This window comes from Peromyscus leucopus, chromosome 19 (assembly GCF_004664715.2).
Source record: "Peromyscus leucopus breed LL Stock chromosome 19, UCI_PerLeu_2.1, whole genome shotgun sequence".
Classification (NCBI taxonomy): Eukaryota; Metazoa; Chordata; class Mammalia; order Rodentia; family Cricetidae; genus Peromyscus; species Peromyscus leucopus.
The window spans coordinates 32,196,293-32,217,960 of NC_051079.1; the positions used below are offsets into that span (position 1 = coordinate 32,196,293).

Sequence of the window (21,668 nt, forward strand, 5' to 3'; positions counted from 1 at the left end):
AGAAGTAGTTACTGGAGAAGTATTTGCTAGTAGAGTCTGTTTTTATTGCTCACAACTGGGCCAGGAACACTGACCAAAGTAATCACAACTCCTACCTCATGAGATTAAATTTTTATTTTTAAAATGTTTTTAGATTTATTTCTTTTATTTTAAAAAATGATTTTTTTTGAGATTACATTGTATTTACATGATTTCCCCTCCCATTTCCTCCATCTAAACCTCCCATCTACCTATCCTTGCTTTCTTGTAAATTCATGACCTTTTTTATTAAAGATTGTTACATTCATGTATGTGTGCATATATACACATATATTCATAAATATAAATATACAACGTTCTAATGAAGAAATGAAATAAATTGAGTTAAAACATCATGTTAAGAGATGGACATGATGGAATGAAATGAATAATCCCAAATGGGAAATACTCTTCAGGAGATGGGATTTTAAATCCAAGAACCTATGGCTATCTTTCTGAGAAGGTTATATTGGAGAAAGGATTTAATGAAAGGAAGGCACAGCTACATGGCTATGCTGTATGGGAAAATGTTAAGTAAGGGAAAAAGCAAATTCCAAACCTGAAAAGGAGCATTCTAGAAATACTTGAAGGTTGCCTCAATATGCTTGGAGAGAAAAAGTGAAAGGTTGAGATACAGCAGAAGGAGTGGCAGGTGAGCAGCTCCAGTGGGGTTAACCTCTACCATGAGGTAACTAAAACATAGCCTTTTCTCAGGAGAAAAGATGGGCAGTGGTCAAAAGAACTGATACAATTTGAATTCTATTTAACTAGAAGCCCTCCTCTGCCCAGCACTTCCATGAAGGGCATAGTGCCGATCCCCACAAACTGTGGAGTCAAGGCAGGAACTGGTGAGGTCAGAATAGCAGTGGTGTGAACCATGCCCACCAGGTCACAGATGCTATGTTTGGAGTTACACATGCTTCTTTGGTGTTCACTCAGTCGCTCTTCCTGCTTTTTGGCATCCTGTGCTTGAACCCAGGTGAGCACAGGGAGTCTCTTTACCTCTCTTCAATCACACCATGATTATGAAGTTTCAGTGAGATCATAAAAGGAGAGCACTATTCGTATGAAAGAAAGCTTTGTTTTTCAAAATGAGTGTATTTGCTGCCTGAATATGTGGATCACATTGGAGAGTGGGGTAGATAACACCAGAGGCAGAGAAGAGAAAATGTTCTGCAAAGAACTGAGAATTTCCAGACTTCTTTAGCCCTACTCCCCATTCAGTGTTGACATGGTACCTGTTCCCATTTACAGTCCTACCCTGAAAGAGTCACTTCAAGATGGATGACAGAAGTGAGTGGCTTGCATGGGTATGGCATTGATTGTTGTAGTAAAATTACTGCACAGGTACAAGTTAGTGAATTAAAGTCTAAAAGGGGCTAAGGATACACCTCAGTGGCTAGGAGTGCTTGGTGTGCAATGGTAAGGACCTGAGTTTGTAGCCCAGCACCCAAGTAGCAAGCTGGGTGTGGTCTTGCCCAGCCCTGTAGCCCCAGCATTTGGAGGGAAACACATGAGGTTCATATGGGCTTGTTGATTGTCAAGCAGCCAAAACACTCAAATTCCAGATTCAAGGAGACATCCTGTCTCCAAGAACTAAAGCAGAGAATGTTAAAAATTGGGAAGACTGATGCATACTCTCTTCTGGTCTCCTCCATGCTCCTGGTGCCCACAGAGGTGTATATGTACTCTCGCTTTCACTTTGCTCTTGTTCTCCATACTCCACCTCTCTTCCCTCTCTTCTCCCCTTCCTCCCTCCTTGTCTCTGTCTCTCTCTCTTACACACACACACACACACACACACACACACACACACACACACACAGTGGAAGAATACTTGCCTAGAGTATGAAAGACTGTGTTTAATTCACAGTACTACAAACAACACCTGCCCCCCCCCAAAACAAAAAACCCTGAAACAGATTTTAAGAGCACAATTGGTATAGAAACCATTCTAATTGTCAGATGCTGAGTTTAATAGATATCTTAGGTAACTTGGTTAGGAAGGATATGGTATTTGAAAAATGACATCTTTCTCCAAAACGTGCAAAGAGTGGGCCATCCCAATTCACTGTAAAATGCAACATTGATTTTCATTTTCCACTGATAAACAAAACCAGCAAGACAGACAAGTACTGGTTATTGAAAATACAATGGCTGCGTTCAGGGTGGGACTGGATTAGCAGCAATGCTGGGGAAAGACAGGACCCAGGGGCAAATCTGGTGGACTGAACAGTGGAAACAGAATGGCTTTGTATGCTAGACCTGTCATGGTCACCTTGCTCCATGACTTCAGTCTTGTCCTCCTGAACGTATTAGGTAGTTTTGGGAGATTGTGTCTGTCAAGTGGGCTGCGATGGCTGCTGAGGACTCAGCGCTGTGCACTGAGGTGGTAGTGGGAAGGGGCTGCACTCATCAGTGTTGGCACTCTTCCCTCCTCAATGCTCTGTTATTCTAGCAGAACTTTGACCACGGATGAGAAACAGACACTTGAATGAAAAGAGGGAGACCAGTAGATCAGTTTTGAGTTCACCAACACAGGACATGAGGCTCAGATATTTTGAATAGAAAACTTAAAAAAAAATGTGTAAAATATTGAAACCTCACATATGTTTAGAAATTAAGAACTTAGTTTTTGGAGCAAGAATTAAATCCTCTTTTTACTACATACTGGCTTTTTAATGTTAAATGTGTTACTTTATCTTTTAGAATATGTTCCCATACATGTATATTGTATATATAAAGAAGCCTTGAATTTGCTTATGTACATTTGTATATGTAATATGTAATCTCATTTTTTTGCTTCATTACAAAATTGAAGATGCCAGGGAAAATTGCCAGGAACAATAAAATCTCTGTAAAGTCAAGTATGTAATTCTATAACTCTAAGAGGATGCCATTTGCTGGCTTTGTGGAAAGAGGAATGAAAGGTCAAAAAGCTCAAATTATATTTGTCTGAAAATGGGGATACGTTCCCAGTAACTTGCTGGGAGCTGCCTTGAGGTCTCTGGTTCTGGACGACTTTGGGAAACAGAACTGGATGTTCAGGATCTGGCTGTCCTTGCTTTGTCCTGCTGCCAGATGGGTGTGTCCTTCAAAACACAGATAGAGAGAAGTGAGCAATTGACATTCCAATTTTACAAATAGAGTGACGACTTTCTACATCTCATGTTAAAGCATGAGAGGACTTATGATAAAATCAACTGTCAAACAGGTTTGAGAAAATAATTAAGCACAATAACAGAAACAAACAAACAAACAAAAAACCCCTCAAGGTAGATAAGCAAAAACTCAGCACCAAGGGTGAGGATGGGATGCATGCAGAATAAACTTAAGGATGAACAGAGACATCACTGTCTCTGTGACCTGGATGCTTGGCAGATGGAAAAGACACAGCAATCAATCACATACATCTTATGACTGGAGGAGAGCAAGCTGATCTGAGAAGAGCGATAGTGTGCCCAACTTTAATTATTAATTAAATTAGTTAATTTAATTAGTTGCATCAGAATGTTACATTTAATTTAGTTATTTTTAGGTATGATATAGTAAATCTAAGCACAAGACTTTGTTTGTCCAAAATATGTATTTTTCTTAACCCAAGTAATGTGCATAAAAATTAAAAATTATTAAAGGACATTCTCATCCACTACTTCATCTCTTCAGATCTTAATTATCTAATGAGGTTTATCATTTGTTTTTGAGAAAAGGCAGTTTATAGTCAATTATGTCCAATGACTTAAGATATAAGAGGGGACAAATTGATTCTAAGTGGCTTCAAGTAATTCAAGGCAATAAGATTTAAAAGTTTTTGGAAACCTTGTGCCTAGCAGAAGTCACATCAGTGTGGAGAAGCCGAGGTTAAGGGGATCTCAGATTAATCAGGTGTTCAATTGCTGGAGCATCATTCTTCTCTGATCTCTATACTGCTCTCTCTCCATCCCCTGATACTGGGTGTAGACAATTCACCTTCTTTGTAAAGCCCTCATCATACTAACCCCTCCTCCAGGGGTTCCTTGTTGCCCTGTCCCAAGACATTCCCCAAGCCTTCCCACAAGTACCTATCATTTATATGCACATGCTCAGGGTACACTGAGCACAGTGCTCCCACAGATGATGAGCTTCCTAATGGTAACACTGACAAAGTTTAACACCTAATTGGAGTAGAATAAATACTCTTTAAAGGAGTGTGTAATAAAGATGGTAAATGGTGTAAACATGGTGCTAAACACATTACTAAGAGAAACATAGGAACCTATTGATCCTCTGTCAATTACCTTTAGTTGTGTATCTTTTTAAAAGCTTTATTTTATTACTTATTTGTATACGTATGTCTCTCTGTGTGTGGTTGCATGTGTTTAGGGAGTCCAGAATTCTTGGCTGCCCTGGAGTTGGAGTCAGGCACTTGTGAGAGGCCCCACATGGGAGTTGGGAACCAAACAAGTCCTTTGAAGAGCAGTAAACACTCAAATTGCTGAGCTACTTCTCCAGCTCATTTTAAAGATATTATATATATGTATATATATGTATATATATACATATATATATTAGTTTATAAATCTTAATTTAAGAAACAAATAGAAATTTGGCCAAATTTTCTGAGCTGGAGAAACAGACATTGCTGTGAATCACTTAATTCCTCATGGGTCATTAAGTTATCTAGAGTTCATTCAGAAATCTCTCCAAGATTTTTTGGGTAACTGAAAAAGAAATCATTCCATTACAGTCTGAAACCATTTCATTCCTCTAGTGTTTCAAGTTCAAAAGGAGGGAAATGAGGCTTCAGGAGGTGAAGCCACCTATCTACCCATGGAGGTACAGACAGCAGGTGTCCACAGTACAGGTTGAACTTGTATTATCATGATGCCAACTGATTTTTGACTCCTCCATAATGCCTCATCTACATTACTACTCCTACACCGAAGCCCAGGTTGGCCCTCAAGTATTTGGGATATGGGCACAAATGATTCCAGATGTACTGTAGCAGCTTGAAGGAAGACAAAGTACTGGGCACTTGAAACAGAGGAAAGTTCTTCCCTGAGGAAGAAATGGAAACATGAACATGCAAGTGAGTGCTTTTAGAAGCTTATCTAGCTTTGAGCAAGAGTCGGGATTATGTGTGTCAGGCATATCTTGATTATGATGCCCAAGCCTTATTTCCATCCATCAAAGCTCATGAAAGAGTAGGCTATGTTCTCAGGTAATGTAAGAGTAGCTTTCTGACCTCACATTGGCCACACCTAAATTATGAAATGAAACCAGTAGAGAAAAGGAACTTTCCCAGCTTAGATAACAACAGAAGTTGGGAAAGGCCATGATTTCTGGAGGTGTACATAAGGCAAATCAACGAACCAAGAGGGAAGTGTTTCATTTTAGCATGCATCATGGCTTAATCATTACCCTCCACTGCATCCTCTTGTGCCATTTTCTGCTCTCTAGCAGTGATATATGGCTTAGCTATAGGACGCATATTCTGGCATGGGACTCATTTCCAGTCTTTTCCTCCTTCCTAATTAATATGACCATCAACATTTTTTTCCCATGCCTTCATCTCTTCATTTGTGAAATGTAAGATAATGATGTTTGTCTTCAGAGAGACTATAAATTAGGCATATATCCAGCGCTTAAATGGAGCAGTAACTCATTTCAAGTCAGGTACTGATACAAGTTTGCCATCTCTAAAATGTTTGTTTTTGTATCCCAACCTAAGTTCTGGGGAGATAATTGAGTAAAGAAAGAATGGGAGTTCTGGGGACTCGAACCATAAGGTTTGCACATAAACAAGATCTGTGTGTGTGACAGAGAAATTGCTGGTGCTTTTTCCATGGATTAAACACAGCATATTCCATTCTTGCCGTGACTTACTAACTCTATGATTGCATGAGTCCTTTTTTTTTTTTAAAGTGTGCATGGCCCTCTTATTTTACAGGTGGGCGTGTACAAAGCAAGCTAGAGTTTGTATGTGTAACACCCCCCCACAAAGGCCCAGGTGTGAAAGACTTGATCATTAGCTCAGTGCTATTGGGAGTGGTGAAAAGTCCACAGCCTTGAGATTATGACCAGAAGGTGATTATAAGACTCTGGTTTGCTCCCCTTTCTCTTCTAGGTCATGAACTGAAGGGTTCACAGCCTCCTGCTGTAATGAGGCCCTCACCATTGGCCCAATGGCACCAGTGCATTGGAGGATGAAACATTGAAAACTGAGAGCCAAAATAAATAATTTCTTTATATAATCTGATTATGTCAGACGTTTGTCAAGGGGACAAAAATCCAACAGGAGGTTCTTAGGAGAACTGTAGCAGGGACCCGACCTCTTCATTCCCATTGTTAATTCTTTCATGCCACTTTTGGCTTCTTCCCTTAAGAGCCTCCTGGTAAGCTGACAAGTAAGATGATAACAATATAGCCATTTCAACGTAATTTTAGAAACAAACTCAATTAGGACAAAGAAGGAACCAAAAAGCCCTATCTAATGGTTATAACTATGCATGAGTTCCCGAAAATCTATGAATATGATTACCTAAACCTCTGTTTTCTGTCTCTAAAATGCTATTATTTTACCTATAAAGTATAAGTTAAAATCACCTTAGGAGGTCACTTTTGAAGATGGCTGTTCGAGGTCCTCATCGAGTTCCATAAAACTTCTTGAAAAAGAGAAGAAAAAAAAAATCAGGAGCTTTGCAGACTTACAGAATTGTTAGCCTGAGCACACTATGTAGACTTATGGGTTGTTAGCAGGAGCACACTATGCAGACTTATGGGATTGCTAGCAGGAGCACACTATGCAGACTTACGGGATTGCTAGCAGGAGCACACTCTGTGTGTGTGTGTGTGTGTGTGTGTGTGTGTTTGTGTGTGTGTGTGTGTGTGTATGTGTGTGTGTGTTTGTGTGTGTATGTGTGTGTGTGTATTTATATATGTATGTATATATAGTGCTAGCTGTGTTAGCTATGCATACACACATATGTATTATGCTAGCACTAAAAATAGGACCGAACACCCAGTATGAATTTGAGTGTATTTGTTTTACTAATTTTTATAATTCTTTTAAAAGTGAAAAAAAAACCAACAAAAAGAAGATGAAACCACATTTTCACAACACATGGCTGATAGATTGTAAAGTTCAAAAGTGAATTCTCTAGAGTGATGACTACATGCCAGGCATACTGTCCCCTATAGTTCACAGGCTGGGTGGAAACCAGGATAGTCTTTGAGAAGATGAAAGATGATGCAAACATGATTTTTGGACAGACTGTGATCTAATGGAGAACAGGGACACACTCAGGAACCAGTCTTTAAAACAAACGTGGAAATACTGTCATACAGATCCATATTGAGAACGACGGCCCCTGACAAGAAGCTGCAATTGGCTGTGAACGAAAACTCCCGAGAGGAGTCTGTGTCCACAAAGACTGCCTGGTTAATGACAATTTCAGTAGTGTGGAGAGATTGGAATATATTAACCATTCCAGAGGCTAATTATTTTATCTTGAGCTAGTTCTAGCCGTCCAGAACAGCCATTACTTATTACCCACCTCCACTTCCCCACTCCCACCCTGTATGTGAACTATTATCTTGTGACAGTATACTAAATCCTTTTGGAATCTATTAATTTAGAGGACCACTAGGTTCTACCAATCCAAAGGCTAAGAATGTCATCAGACAGCATCTTGAGCCTACAGAATAGATTCTCCCATCTCAATGTACCTGCCTCTGTGATGTACACATCAACGTCTTAAACTTGCCTTGATTTATGACATTTTCTCCTCTGTAAAATCATAAATCTGCCTTCACGTTGGAACATGGAATTTGGGGTAACCTCAGTCTGTGCTCCCGGCCATGGTTACTCCAGATGATTCCAGGATAAATGGTTCCTTACCCCCTTGAAGATGAAAGCAGCCGCTTTGCACCCACAACACAAAGTATTGTGAGTTCCAAATTGCAAAACAAAACAAAACAAAAATCCTGAATTTTGTAACTGTAGGAGTCTGTAACTTCTTCTCAGAGCTTGGTTTTTGAATTGGGCTTTAGAAAGTGACTCAGTTTGTTGAATAAATAAAGAATGATAGATTTCAGGCTGAACTGATGGCAGAGAAAGAAAAGGCTTATGCAAAGACATTGAGGGTTCATACACATATTATCAGTGGTTCAGGCTTAGGTGTCTGCCGAGATGGATGCTGGAATTAACAGGAAAGACAAGGACATCATGAATAGACCTTCACCACCTCGGTAAACCTAGGCTTATGCTTCACTGGGTAGACAATAGAAATTCATGGAAGAGTTTCAGGAATGGTAATGAATAAGCAAATTTGTGAGTTTTTTATTTTTGATGATGACATGAGAAATTTGTGCAAATCTATATTTATCTATTCTTATTAAATATCTAAATTTATTAACTATCTAATTTTACCAACTGTCTAAATTATAGTTCACATTTCCCCCAAACACTTTCCTATGGGCATTTTCCCCATTGCCTACTCTGGAAGTAATCTTTGATATTCAGATAGAATTTATCTTGCTAGGCATCTCTAGTTATCTTTGTGTCAGCTCATGTTATCTAACTTAAAGACTAAAGGTTTTTTAAGAAGGAACTTATAGACTAGATCTTGTTCTTCACAATTTTCATCCCATCTTTTTATATATTAAGTCCCTAGAACTGACTTTTTTGGAAGCCTCCTCCTATGAAGCACCTCCTTAACACCTGTGGTGTTCTTCCTTTGTACAGGAACTCTGTGATATGTTTTGCATCCTGACTCCATCCTCAAGTACATCTGATCACTTGAACAGGAATATTTTGTCTTTGAACAAAGACCCTTTAGGTTTCCATGGCTGATTTGAAATAGGTGGGTTTTAAGTATAATCTCTAAGATCTTTTTTCTTAACTATTTCATCAAGTGAATAAATATTTACTGATTGACACCATGGGAAATATTCTATGATATTGCATTGTACTAGATAGACTTATCTGGTTTCTGTGTTCCATTAAGCTACATGAGTACAAAGAAATAATTTTAGACTGTTGTAAGTAATATTATACCATCTCAAAGCAAAGTAACAGAGAACAGTGAGCAGGGAGGGAGAGAATAGTAATAAAAGAATAACAGAATTGTTTTCTAAGGAGAAGCTTGAAGATGAGCTACAGGAGAAATCAGTGAGAACTACAAAGAGAATTTCAGGCAGAAGGGAACTCTAAGGTAGCATGCCCGACCTCATTAAAGACTCTAGTATCACAAAGCAGGAATCTATTCTAAATATGATAAGAAGTATAGGCACAGAGTTAACATTTCTGAGCTCAGAACCTTAAGTCCTTAATGGAACTGATAGTAAAGTTTCAGGGCAATACAATGGCATGTTTGACATTTTGCATAAGGAGACTTTCCTAGTGAAGGAGAAGTAAATATTTTGCCTCCTTACTTTGCTATGCTTTGTAGGTGACATTATTAGCTATTTTGTATTTTGCACAAATATCAAATGTTTTTCTTACTATTTCTTATAACTTTTCTTCTTGTTTCTATTAATAATCATGAGGAGGCAACATATGCAAATAAAACTTCCACAAAAGGAAGTGAAACAATAAAATAGAATCATCTTTGAGTTTTAACAATGTGTGGAGAAGGCTCATATACAGAACCCTATACAACAAAACATAGATTTTAAGCATATCAAAGTCTACAAGAAGAGAACCAACAACCCCTTTATAAAAATGGCTCTTCATTTGTTGTTGGTTGAGTTTAAGAAGCCGTGTATACTTATCCCAGGAAAACCTGAGAATTCATGTTTAGGTAGAATATGAACAGAACTTCAACGTTCAGTAGAACTTTAGGGCCCTGCTCTGTAGCTGAACACCTGGTTATGTGTGCCTTTCATATCAGAATTACCCAGAAAGCTTGTTAAAACCCACATTCTTAGCCTTGCCTTTGGGTGGCTATACTACAGAATACAGGAAGACTAATTCAAACATAATTATCCACTCTATTGTGAAACTGGTAGGTAATAAATCAGAGTTCTGTCAAACTATGCTTAGGTTTCTAGATGAAAAAGAATTAAAAACAGTAAATTGCAGGGGTGCAGACTGAAAGACCTCTGAAGAATAAGGAAAGGTCATGTCAAATCCAAAACATGTCAGATCTAAGGGGTATTAAGAAGCAGGCTGGGAACATTAGAAAGACTGGGCTGGGTCATCCTCCATGGCAGTCAACGCACTGCTCCTCAGAGTTCTGCACATTATGTCTAAAGAGAGTTATCAGCTACTTCAGCCAGGCCTCTTGAGCTACACAAACTAGCTAGAAACCAAACACAGGACTTATCACATTCATTATCAAGACTACAACTTGTTTTCCATTTCTTTTATGCTGAACATGCCTACTTTTATTATTTTTTTCTATTATCAGCTTGATACAGTACAAATTCTTTTTTTAAAAATATTTTTATTTTATAATTAACTTAATTTCACATATCAGCCATGGATTCCCCCGTCCACCCTCCTCCCACCCCACCCCCCATTCCCACCTCCTTTTTGGAGCCTGGAGCCTATGTTGGGACACTTTGCTCAGCCTTGGTGTAGGGAGGAGGGACTAGACCTGCCTAGGCTTAGTCTACCAGGCTGGGCTGACTCCCCAAGGGAGACCTTGCCTTGTTTTCCATTTCTTGGTTCTGCATCCTTTTGCCTTTCTATTATGACTCTGAGATTTTAAAATACTGTGTGAAGGATCTGGAGGGAGCACTCTCACTCTAGAATTCAGGGCAATTCATTCATATGTGAAATGTAACTTAAGGTAGAGTGGGAGCCTGTTTTCATGTTCCTCATGGCTTTACCCAGCAGGTCCGCATAGAGAGGATGGTTAGGACCATGGGCCTGAGTGCAGGTGTCTGAGATGATCTGCACTTGGCTGTGCCTGGGGAAGGTTTTTTGCTCCACCCCTTGGTGTCTCTATAAATACCCTGGGGCAGAGACAGTCAGGGCCCATTGGAATAGGTTCCAGGCCCTCTTGAGGCTGTTCTTTATTTTCTATCTGTTTATCTCCATAATCTAAATCCTTCTATCTAATATTTCCTGCTGCTCACACTCAAGAAAACTCTGAGGAACGGTGGGGTTGGTGGGTAAATGCCCCACAAGGTAGGAAAACATTTTGTTTTTTTCAAGGAAAAGGGAATGCTTTTGTTCCATTTCATGAGTGTGCTCATTATCTACAGTGATGCTGGCAAGATCGAAGTTTATCTCAGTACTTACGATCCTCTGGACATGGAGCGAAGGATGAAATCTACTGCATTCTCAATGATCTCTGAACCCAGGAGACTTAAGAATTTGGGGAACTCTGGCTCTGGTTTTTTACTGGAGTCATCTGGATTTTTATCTGATTTCTCTTCTGAGGTCTCATCTTCCTTTGGGTTGTCATCTGAAAACAAAAAATAAACAGAAAAAATTCTCGGGTGTGATTCTTAGCAACCAAAAAGGAAAATCTGTTTCTCATACAGAAACTGTTGAGCTCCTGGGTATCCAACCAAATCATTAGTTACATCTTCCTGTCTCTGAGCAACCAGTGCTTGTCTGGTTGAATCCTTTACAACATTATCTCATTATTTCTAAAAACAAATGAGTAACAGACATAAGTATTTAGGTAGACAATGATTATATTTGGTTACTAAGAAAACAAAACACACAGAGGTACCTTTATTTTTCTTTTTGGAAGATTTTTTTTTATTCATCCCTTGAGAATTTCATGCAATGTATTCTGAGCATCTTCACTCCAGTCCCCCCTCCCCCCGCCCCTTACCATCCTTTGCACTCTCCCATCCCTTCCCATCCAACATTGAGATTCTTTTTATTCTCTCCCCATCAAGTCCAGTTTATATTTCCTAGCTAGTTTTGGGACTTGGTCTCTTCCTGGTGTCTGGTCAGCCTATCAAGGTGAGGTGTTAAAGAAAACTGACTTCTCTCAGTAGCTATCAAGTACCAAGAGTTCCTCAGCCAGTGGTGTTTCATGTCCAGCCTCCCCCTTCTAGGCTGAGATTTTATTTTGCTGGACTTGTGAAGGTCTTGTGCATGCTATCACAATTGCTGTGGGATTATATGTGTATCTTCTCTGGTGTGTCTGGAAAACAATGTTTTCTTGATGTTATCAACCACTTCATGCTTTTACAATCTTTCCAAGCTCTTTTCCATGGAGATTCCCTGAGCCTTAGGGAAGAATGTTGTGATAGGAATGTTCTATTTGGGGCTGATCACTCCACAGTCTTTTGTTCTCTGTATATTGACAAGTTGTGTGTGTGTGGTGGGGTGTGTCTCTGTGTTAACTGCCATCTACTACAAGTAGAGGCTTCTCTGATGAGAACTGGGAGATGCTCTTATGTACAGGTACAACAATAAATTGTTACATTATATTACACTAATGTGTAGGGCCCTGGCCCCCCATTTTGGGTAGCTGTTGCCTTGCTTTCGGACCTTGACCAGATGTCCTCCCTATGCTGATTCCCTGCCAGTTTCCTTCTTCCTGAATGCTCACCGGAGGTTCTTTGTTTGTGTATCCTGCATTTGGTGTAAATAGCTTAGATGCAAGAATGTAGAACATTTGGTAATGAACTTCTGCCCTCAGGGATCCTCCATTGTGCTGTAAGCCTGTATTTAAGGTTTCCTCCCTCTTTCAATAAATGGCATTCTGCATTCTGCAGGGGTGAATGACCTACTGTCTTTTGTCTTTTTTTAATCCATAGCACCTTGCTTGGACATGGTGAATGTGTGGTGGTAGCTGTTAGTGTCTGGTTCAAGATACAGAAAACCTAGCTGTCCACATAATGTAGAACACCAGTGTTTCCACATGATTTCCATGTCAACGGTAATATAAATAAGGAAGATAAAAATCTTCATGGGTAGTTTTGTTGTGCAATACTGCTAACAGGTAGTTCACATGCACTGTCATTTTTTTTCCTCACAATTCTATGAAGTAAGAAAATTACTAAGCCAAATTGAAGTTGAAGAAATGGACAGAGATTTCAAAGCCGTTCCAAAGAGAAAGAATTACCAGGTGATAGAAATATAATCCAAGGTCGTGTTTGTCTGATAACAAAATCTAGATTTTATTTTTTACAGTATTCTGTGATAAAATTGTGTGCTCTTTTCAGGGGAAGTATACAACCTGCATTTTATTTATGAGAATGAACAGAAGATAAATGATAAATAATTTCTGTCATTTTTATATCACCTATTAATTTTATGAACAATGATTTTACAAATGCTGTGTAATTTTTCTCCCTGGGTGATGCTTTAAGATATGCAGTTTTTAGCTTATTAGTTGGAGAAACTGATAATATTTGAAGGCCAGAAGGCTGTGCAAATGCAAGAGAAGAAAGCATGGGGACTATAGGACTTATATGTGTCTCACATGTGTTAATGTTCTTCATTTTCATGAGATGAAGAAGTCTGGGAGAGTGATATAAACTACAGTGTCCTGCCTTCTCTCTGAATCTTGATAATAAGATGATGTAGGACCTTTATTTTTTCATTTTATTAACAGAACTATGATGTTGCCAGACTCTACAAAAATACTGGATGAAGTATTCAACTTCAGTTGAACATTGGGTTATTTTTAGGATAAAACCGATAAATGTGATATCTAGGACAGTATCAAAATAACAATAATCCATTGTTTATTTAAAAATTCAAATTTATAAGAAAATCAATTATAAGTATTTTATTGAGGTACCTAATAGTACTAGAAAAAAAGAATTATAGAAAAGTCCATTTAAGTGATGTTTAAGAATTGAAGAATTTATCCTGCTCCTGACTCTGGAAATTTATGAAATTTAAGATCAATATATATATTTTGATTTTTCAAGACAGGGTTTCTCTGTGTAGTTTTGGTGCCTGTCCTGTATCGAGCTCTGTAGACCAGTCTTGCCTCCAACTCACAGATATCTGCCTGGCTCTGCCTGAGTACTGGGATTAAAGGTGTGTGCCACCACTGCCCAGCTTTTAAGATCAGTATTAAATATTGTTTGCATAAAATGATTTTTAGTGCTCGCTTCGGCAGCACATATACTAAAATTGGAACGATACAGAGAAGATTAGCATGGCCCCTGCGCAAGGATGACACGCAAATTCGTGAAGCGTTCCATATTTTATACATAATAAATAAATAAATAAATAAATCTTAAAAAATGATTTTTAAGATGCACAGTAGTGTCTTATATCTCTCCTGCATTCTCACTACAAGTTTTTGACTCATAAAGTCTCAACTGTGTAACACTATTTTCCCTAGACTCAGCTGAAGGTCATGTAGCCACATCTCTTTTAAGGCTACTAAATGATGAAAAAAATATGGGATCTATGTTATATTCTAAGATAGAAACTATTAGGGAAAATAGCATTAAATTCCATAAGCATTTATTGTTTACTATGTCATAATCAAATATTTGACAGGCTTTTTAGTCTGGGGTTTATAAAAGACAATAACCAAATATGCATTCATCTAACAGTTGAGTTTTTCATTTAGAACACATTTTTGCTTTAGTTTAGTTTCTTTCAGAGTAGAGCATGTACAGAACCTTTTCACTTGAGTTAAAGTAAAGATGGTGACCCTCACATACAAGTCTGTGTGACCAAAGTTCCCAAAATGGGTTTATTTTCATTGTGAGAAGAAACAGATGCCTTTGTGGAGTACCTGCCATGCAGTGCTGGACTAGTACATCCTCACAGACCTGTATCCTTATCCCACTCAGTGATGGAGTCACAGCTTCCAGAAGAGAACACAGATGCTCCAGGAAATTCAACGATTCACCTAAAGTCACTCTGTAAAACTCAGCTGAGCCAGTGTATGACTCTGAACTCTTTCTAACCCCAGGAAATATGGTCTTCAGGTTGTATTACACTACCCCCATAGGTTGGTTCTCTGAGAATACCAGCCAAGTGTAGTGCAGAAAATCCCTGCACAAAACAAGAGTCCTCTTTTGCAACATATAACAGTTTTATTCACTTTTAATGTAATACTAAGTACTAGCTTTTCAATATCAGAGGAGCTGGAGATTAGAATATGGGAAATTGGGAATTAGTCTCAGTCTTTGGTCCATATGCATAGACATAGGTGTTAGTGAGTGGTATGACCCATGGTTTAAGGTCCTACAATCTGATTTTATTTTCATCAAAATATTAGTCATGTACTTTTGCAAATCACATTTAACCAGTGTCTTTTAGTTTCTTCATTGTGATGTTGCTAGGATGAAAAGTATTGTATATATTGTTTATGTTTATAATGTGTATGTCTGTATATATATGTGTGTGTGTGTGTGTGTGTGTGTGTGTGTGTGTGTCTGTAGTGTATATACCACTCATCACAGAATCAGACTCAGGATAAGCTCACAGTAATTGGTTTGTGTTACTATTACTATCAAAAACAGCAACACAGTGATAAGTAGCTCCATTTTTCTCTCGCATTTTAGAATATTATGAAAATTTAAATGCTATTGGAATACCCAGAAATCTCAAATCATCAAGGTCCATAATTAAATATTTCCTCTTTTAAAATATAATACAGAGTAGCCTTTATTTATATTAAGTATTCAGCTGGATTTCTTAATTGAATGAGATTATAAAATTCAGAAAAAACACAACATTTTAATTTATATAGATTTCTACATTTTACAAAGTTATTATAAAAGCATGCTCATTTTATCTGGTAAAATCAATAGTTATGTAATTTTATATGTAAGGAAAGTAACACAAAACTGGATTATTTAACCAGTTCCACAGTTTATGAGATGAATGAGAATTGTCTTTAGAATAGAATGCAAATCTCACCCTTCACATCCCTGTGTTGGTGACTTTAGAAGCAGAGTGGACACAGACATTCCATGTCCCCTCTGGCATAGTTCTTTTGCATCTTCTGCATCTGTCACCTGTGTTTTCTATCGATGACACCATGAGTCACCTGGGCTGTGAGATCTGCTGGCTTACATGCAAAGGGACCTGTTGCTAAGTGGTTGCACACTCTGTTTTCTGCGTCACCCTGAAGAGAGACAATTCAAGGATTCACAGCTTCTGCAGACAAAATGATAAATTCCTAAGTGAGAATGCTGCATGCTGCTTGCAGTCCTGTGTGCTTGCATGGGATACAAAAGAAACACATGCTTTGTTGCAAGGGGAAGAACCTAGAAACTCAGATTTCACAATCAGAGAACTTTCACTTGTGCCTATACTAAAAAACAAAAAAAATAAAGAAAACAACTTCCCCCTGCAAATCTTGGATTTGCACCAATCAAACAAAATGAGAGAATGGCATGTTTACTTAGTAGGATTATTATGAGAGTCTGTTACAATTATATATGATTCCAGAATAAGAAAGAAAACCAGAAAGACTAAATAAGTTATGGAGGATCTGGGTAAATCATTTAAGGTATGTAAAGGATAAAACTTAGAATATATATATATATATATATATATATATATATATATATATATATATATATTGTTGATGTCAAACTTCTATTTAAATCAGTGAGGTTCTCTTATTAATCTGCCTTCTTGGTATTAGTTACAAATACTCTTAAAAGAACAAAAACATATGTCTAATGAAAGTTTATTTAAATGTTTTGTTTTTGGTTATGTTTTATCTAAACATTACATAGTGGTTAAAAATACCAAGCTGGTGTAACTGACCTTCTACATGTTCAGTGACCTAGTGTGGCAGTCATGTGTACAGAGGGATTTAAAGAGACAATATTTTGCCACTTGCCTTTCCAGGTCAACTAGGCCCCTGGCCTGTCTCTACAAATGACCTGTAGCTCTGATGAGCCACTTGTCTTCTTGTTCAAGGAGGCCATGGAGACGACATTGGATGGGCCTGTCTAGTTTACAAACGGAAGGATCAACACCGAAGGAAAAATGACCTGACCTTAGTGCTTCCAAGTGAAGGCAAGGACAATCAAGGCCTTTGACTTTTTCTCAGAAGGTGGGACAAATGATAAAAGGGAGGCCAAAGGAGCCAGGGATTCCTTGCAATCCTCAGAGACCCCTGAGGATCAGATCCTCGACTGGCCTTGAAACAAAATGAAAATGACTAAGTTTGAATATCTGCTTGGTCTTAAACACCTGACAAAAAGTACAGCTAAAGTTAAGATGCATGTTGGTTGACTGCATACCGAATCATACTCAAAGACATTATGCTTAAGTGTATATGAGATGCTACTTAGACAATCAGGTCTCTCTAATGTTTTTCTTCTTTGTAAGGAAAATGTCAACCAAGATAGAAGATATTAGGATGTTGGTTCAATTTTAACACTGAACTGTCTACTTGCAGCCAAGAGAGGTGGGATTCCTCCACTGTTGTCTTCAACTGAAAAACATAGGATGATTAAGTATCTTATTTTTCTCTCCTATTCTAGAAACTATCTGGGAGGAACTTCACACTGTCCTTCTAGCCACTCAGTTAACTGAAGTACTTGATAGCATATCCTGAGTTCATTACACTTTAGTCCAATCCAGAGACCAAAAGAAAAATGGAAAACAAGGACCAGACCAATTGTAGTGGGTAGCCATAACTGAGATTTAACTATCTGAGCTTTCTCACAGTACCCAACAGAGATAACATCACCCCCTAAACGGCAGGAAGCAATTCTAAGAAAACGACGCCCCTTCTCCCTTAGGTTTCATAATTCTCAGGGTTATGGATGACGGTTATAGGGTTGGGGGTGGAAGAAAATATTAACTCAGGATTGTAAAAAAAAAAAAAAAAAAAAAAAAAAGAAGGGGTGGGGGGAGAAGAAATGGAACGGATAGGTATAAGATATGATGGTAAATCATTGTATATACTAGTAAACAAACTTAGTAAAATAGCAATCTTAGATAATTTGCACTGTAATTTGTACTGTTATAGAATCTTATATGTTGATACAAATGTAGACTATTTTTATACTCCTGTTTAAGATAATTTGTATATTGATACAAATACAGAACTATATTTGTTATAATGTACATATATTTCTACTCTTATTTGAAACATTTTTATATTGATACAAATGTAAATTTATATCTGTCATACTTTATATATGTTCTACTTCTGTTTAGGATATTCGGTATATTGATATATATTTAATATTATTGTCATATTGCATATCGCACTATATATTCCTACCTCTGTTATAAATATCTTGTGTATTGTCACAATTTTGAAGTCATCGTTCTTCACCATACATTTGCTTATAGACTGTTTACCTTATTTACGTGAAGCCTTAGTCCTTAGGTTATTTTGATAGATAAGATTTATAGATTTATAGTCGCCTATGTCATCTCTATAGTTACGTTAGTTAGGTTATCCAGATTTACAGATACATAGGTTAGATGGGCAGGTAATCTTCAAACACTTCATAGACCTGGAGAATATGGCATTTAAATAACTTAGAATTCTGTTGACGTGAGACACAATTGCTCCTGGCTGCACCAATTGATCCCGAGAGAATGTTGGGCTTCTAAGACATTTCCATTTGGAAGTTTGTCTTTTGGCACAAAATGGCCTACTGGGCAAAGAACTGCCCTTGCCTTGATGGCTGACAGTACAAATGCAATGCTCTCCTTTCTGGACAAGCGGGACACAAGGAAGCGACCACTGTACTCTGCCAAGACAGGGTAAGATGGTCTTTCAGAAATCCTGCTTCTGAAAATGGTCTGTCAGATACTCTAGGCCTGTAGCCAATTTGAATGCACCAACAATGCTGAGAAACATTAGGTGACTGTCCAGGCTGCCAGCTGTCTTGGTCTACTCTTGCAAGATTCCCGAAAGTTGCTTGCATCCGTTTTCCATTTCTCAGGTACCGTTATATTCCTTCTCAGGTCTTTGATGGGATTGAAGACTAGCAGTTATAGTTACAACTTAGTATATATAATATCTTAGATAGAACTTATTAAGTATTAGGTTCAGGTTCTTTAGGATAGGACACCTTTGAATGATCTTTATAATATGCTGTTTACCTATGCTCTATACTTCTCTGGATTTTAGTATGTGTTTCTTGCTTGATATTGTTTGCATTGGTTGTAGTTACATCTTATCTAGGTCAATATCTCTCATTATTTCTGGACAATATTTGATAACCATTCCTTTGTATATAGTCTTGTATTAGTTTAGAACCTTCTTATTTAGACAAAAAGGGGAGATGTAGTGGGTAGCCATTCCAACTTGGTTCTGGAAGTTCCAACCCCCATTGAGACTCTGGCAACTGTCACGCCTACGAGGCGGGCGAGGGGAGGCGCCTGGGGACCCGAGAGCTGGATGGGCCAGCGCTCGCTCTGGGCGCTCTCTCGTGCCGGGACGCTGACCAGTGCAGATTGACTGTGTAGAGCTCCGGAGAACACCGTTGGACTGCATTACACCTTCCCCAGACCCTGCGACCTACCCATTACTTAATTTGTGAGTTTCGCCATTAAATAAATATCCTTTTAACTACGTGGAGTGGCCAAAATAATTTCTCCAATACCAATAGATGCATACTCTGGTGAGACCATCAAGATATTCTAGTGGGCTTTGGTTTGGGTATTTTAAAAGTATTGGCTTCTCCTGATTCTTTGTCTAAGGTTTGCAATGCTAATTCCTCTTGTCTTCTCTCTCACAGGTCTTTCTGGGAACTAATCAAGGACTTCCTTTCCTCTCTAAACATGGCTTTATTGAAATTACCAATGCTCGCTTGCGGTCTTTTAAACAGACCCACTGAAGTGGTCCCCCAACTGCTATGACCAACAACCTCTTTCAGCAATAAGAAGCCAGATTGATCATTGCCACACTTCCATAAAGGACTTGAGTTAGAGGTCTTCTATAGCATGAATAATGAGAACAGGGGGTAGAAATTGGCTAAGTAATTTAAGATTAAATAACAACAACAACAACAACAACAACAACACAAAAACCTAGAAGTACTCAGTTCTTTCTCTGCTAAAAGCAAGAAATGTATTTGGGTTTCTTAGCAACCTCATCTTTAGCAGAGGTCAAAGATGCCAGAACTGTTTGGGAGTCTCTGATCTCTGATATGGTTCCTAATGATTCTTAGGTTAGTAGGGAGTAGCAATAAAGGACCATTAATGTAAGACACTTTTGGTTAAGAGAACAGAATTTCTGGCCTGGGTGGAGACCCAATGTTTCTATTTGTGCCACATCAACCACCTGGCTAAGGGACCACCCCTTCCAAAGAATCTTAATCTATGCCAAAGAGATAGGTGGAATGTTTACCTTAATGGCACTGTACTTGTTCCTCCCAGAATTCCCACCCCCAGCAGGTTACAGGCAGGCAGCTTGGTGAGTTGGCCAGATTGTGTGAAGTACTCAGAAAGTATAACTTTTCATCTTCTTCTATCTCTCTATTAAGCATGCACCTTTCCATGTCTTTGTGTTTTTCTGATATTTTGGGCTTTCTTAACTTCTTTTCTTAAGCTGCCTCCCTGCCCTGTGCCTGCCAGCCACCATGTAGCTGATCTCCACACTGGTAACCTAAATAACATTACTTATTTTCCTTAGCTAAGATATACAAACTGAGATATTCACACACACACACACACACACACACACACACACACACACACGCCACACCACACATATATATGCTGAGATATACAAACTACCTGAGGTGTTTTTCTTTTAAACTCTAATAGACTTAAAAATAATTTATACATAATAACAATAACATTTACTATTTATTTAGTGATTTTTTTATTGAGCAGACACTATTCCAGACTGTTGCCTCTTTTGTTTAAATTTCATGATACATTTGTGAGACTGTTAGCAATTAATTTCCTTATTTGTATCACATCGAGAGATTTCAAATGCCTGTCCGAATATACATTTCTCTTTAGTGGTAGAACCACAATAGGGTGCTACTGAAAATTATATCTTTGTCATCATTAAACATTATTAGTTATAATCATCAAATCACCCCACTGACACCCCTCAGTGAATTTATAATGTAATAGTGTCACTTCATCATTTAAGAATATAGGAAAGGATTCATTCCAAACTTCTTAATTTACTGAGGATGCAGGATATAACCAAAATCAATCTTAATACAACTGCTCTTTGTATTACATGTGTTTCCAACCTCCCTGCCAAATGTTCTTTCAGCAATGCCAAAATGCCCCTCCCCTTCATATTCTGTGCCAACTTCCACCCATTACTGCTAACTATAGCAAAGTTTCTGGGCTGTGATCTGAAACACTTACCTGCCTGGCTTGTCAGGATTAGGGCACACAGTCCCAGGACAACCATCAGCCGAACAACCGAGACAGCCATTCCTGTCGACCTGGGTATTGGTGCAGATAAATCGCTTAGATGCACTTGAATCTTTGCTCCATTTATAGGACAGTTGTGGTGACGTCATCTGCTGTGGAATTTAGGCTGTTGCACAAGATGTCTGAACAGCTTGCTCTGAGATCTCCAACAATAGGCTCTGCCCTATCTTTCAAAATCAGAGCAATTTCTTTTTAAAAATTTTCAATAGCTTGCAAAGAATCGGGTTCTATTTAGGCCTTTTTTCAAATAAAATTTGCCTTTGTCATTTCTTTTGACCTCTTCTCTATCCCTCCATTCTCCCTTGTTCTAGCCTAACAGCCTTCTATCAATTTTCAAGTCACATGTGATCTTTTGCCTTTATCCTGCTTTCTTGTTACTTCTTGTTTCTTTCTC

The 21,668-nt window shown here is 38.3% G+C and overlaps 1 protein-coding gene and 1 non-coding gene across 2 annotated transcripts; one reads left to right on the top strand and one right to left on the bottom strand.

The window, feature by feature from the left end:
- Positions 1 to 1,961: 1,961 nt before the first annotated feature.
- C19H5orf46 (chromosome 19 C5orf46 homolog) lies at positions 1,962 to 21,344 on the bottom strand. Its single transcript, XM_028881691.2, has 4 exons — positions 21,206 to 21,344; positions 11,249 to 11,414; positions 6,604 to 6,662; positions 1,962 to 3,110 (listed from the first exon to the last, which is right to left on the bottom strand). Exons 1-3 carry the CDS (start codon positions 21,273 to 21,275, stop codon positions 6,605 to 6,607), a joined length of 294 nt encoding a protein of 97 aa, XP_028737524.1. The 5' UTR covers positions 21,276 to 21,344; the 3' UTR covers positions 1,962 to 3,110; position 6,604.
- On the top strand, positions 14,030 to 14,136 carry LOC114701617. The gene has a single exon (XR_003735859.1). It is a non-coding gene; the product is annotated as a U6 spliceosomal RNA (small nuclear RNA).
- Positions 21,345 to 21,668: the final 324 nt, after the last annotated feature.

What these genes read in the sequence shown, in the direction of transcription:
- C19H5orf46 (XM_028881691.2), bottom strand. Translation starts at nt 21,275, where the DNA reads ATGGCTGTCTCGGTTGTTCGGCTGATGGTTGTCCTGGGACTGTGTGCC. An exon ending in AATCCTGACAAGCCAGGCAG is followed by an intron (nt 11,415 to 21,205) that starts GTAAGTGTTTCA and finishes TTTTGTTTTCAG; the next exon opens with ATGACAACCCAAAGGAAGAT. An exon ending in CGCTCCATGTCCAGAGGATC is followed by an intron (nt 6,663 to 11,248) that starts GTAAGTACTGAG and finishes CTCTTTTTCAAG; the next exon opens with AAGTTTTATGGAACTCGATG.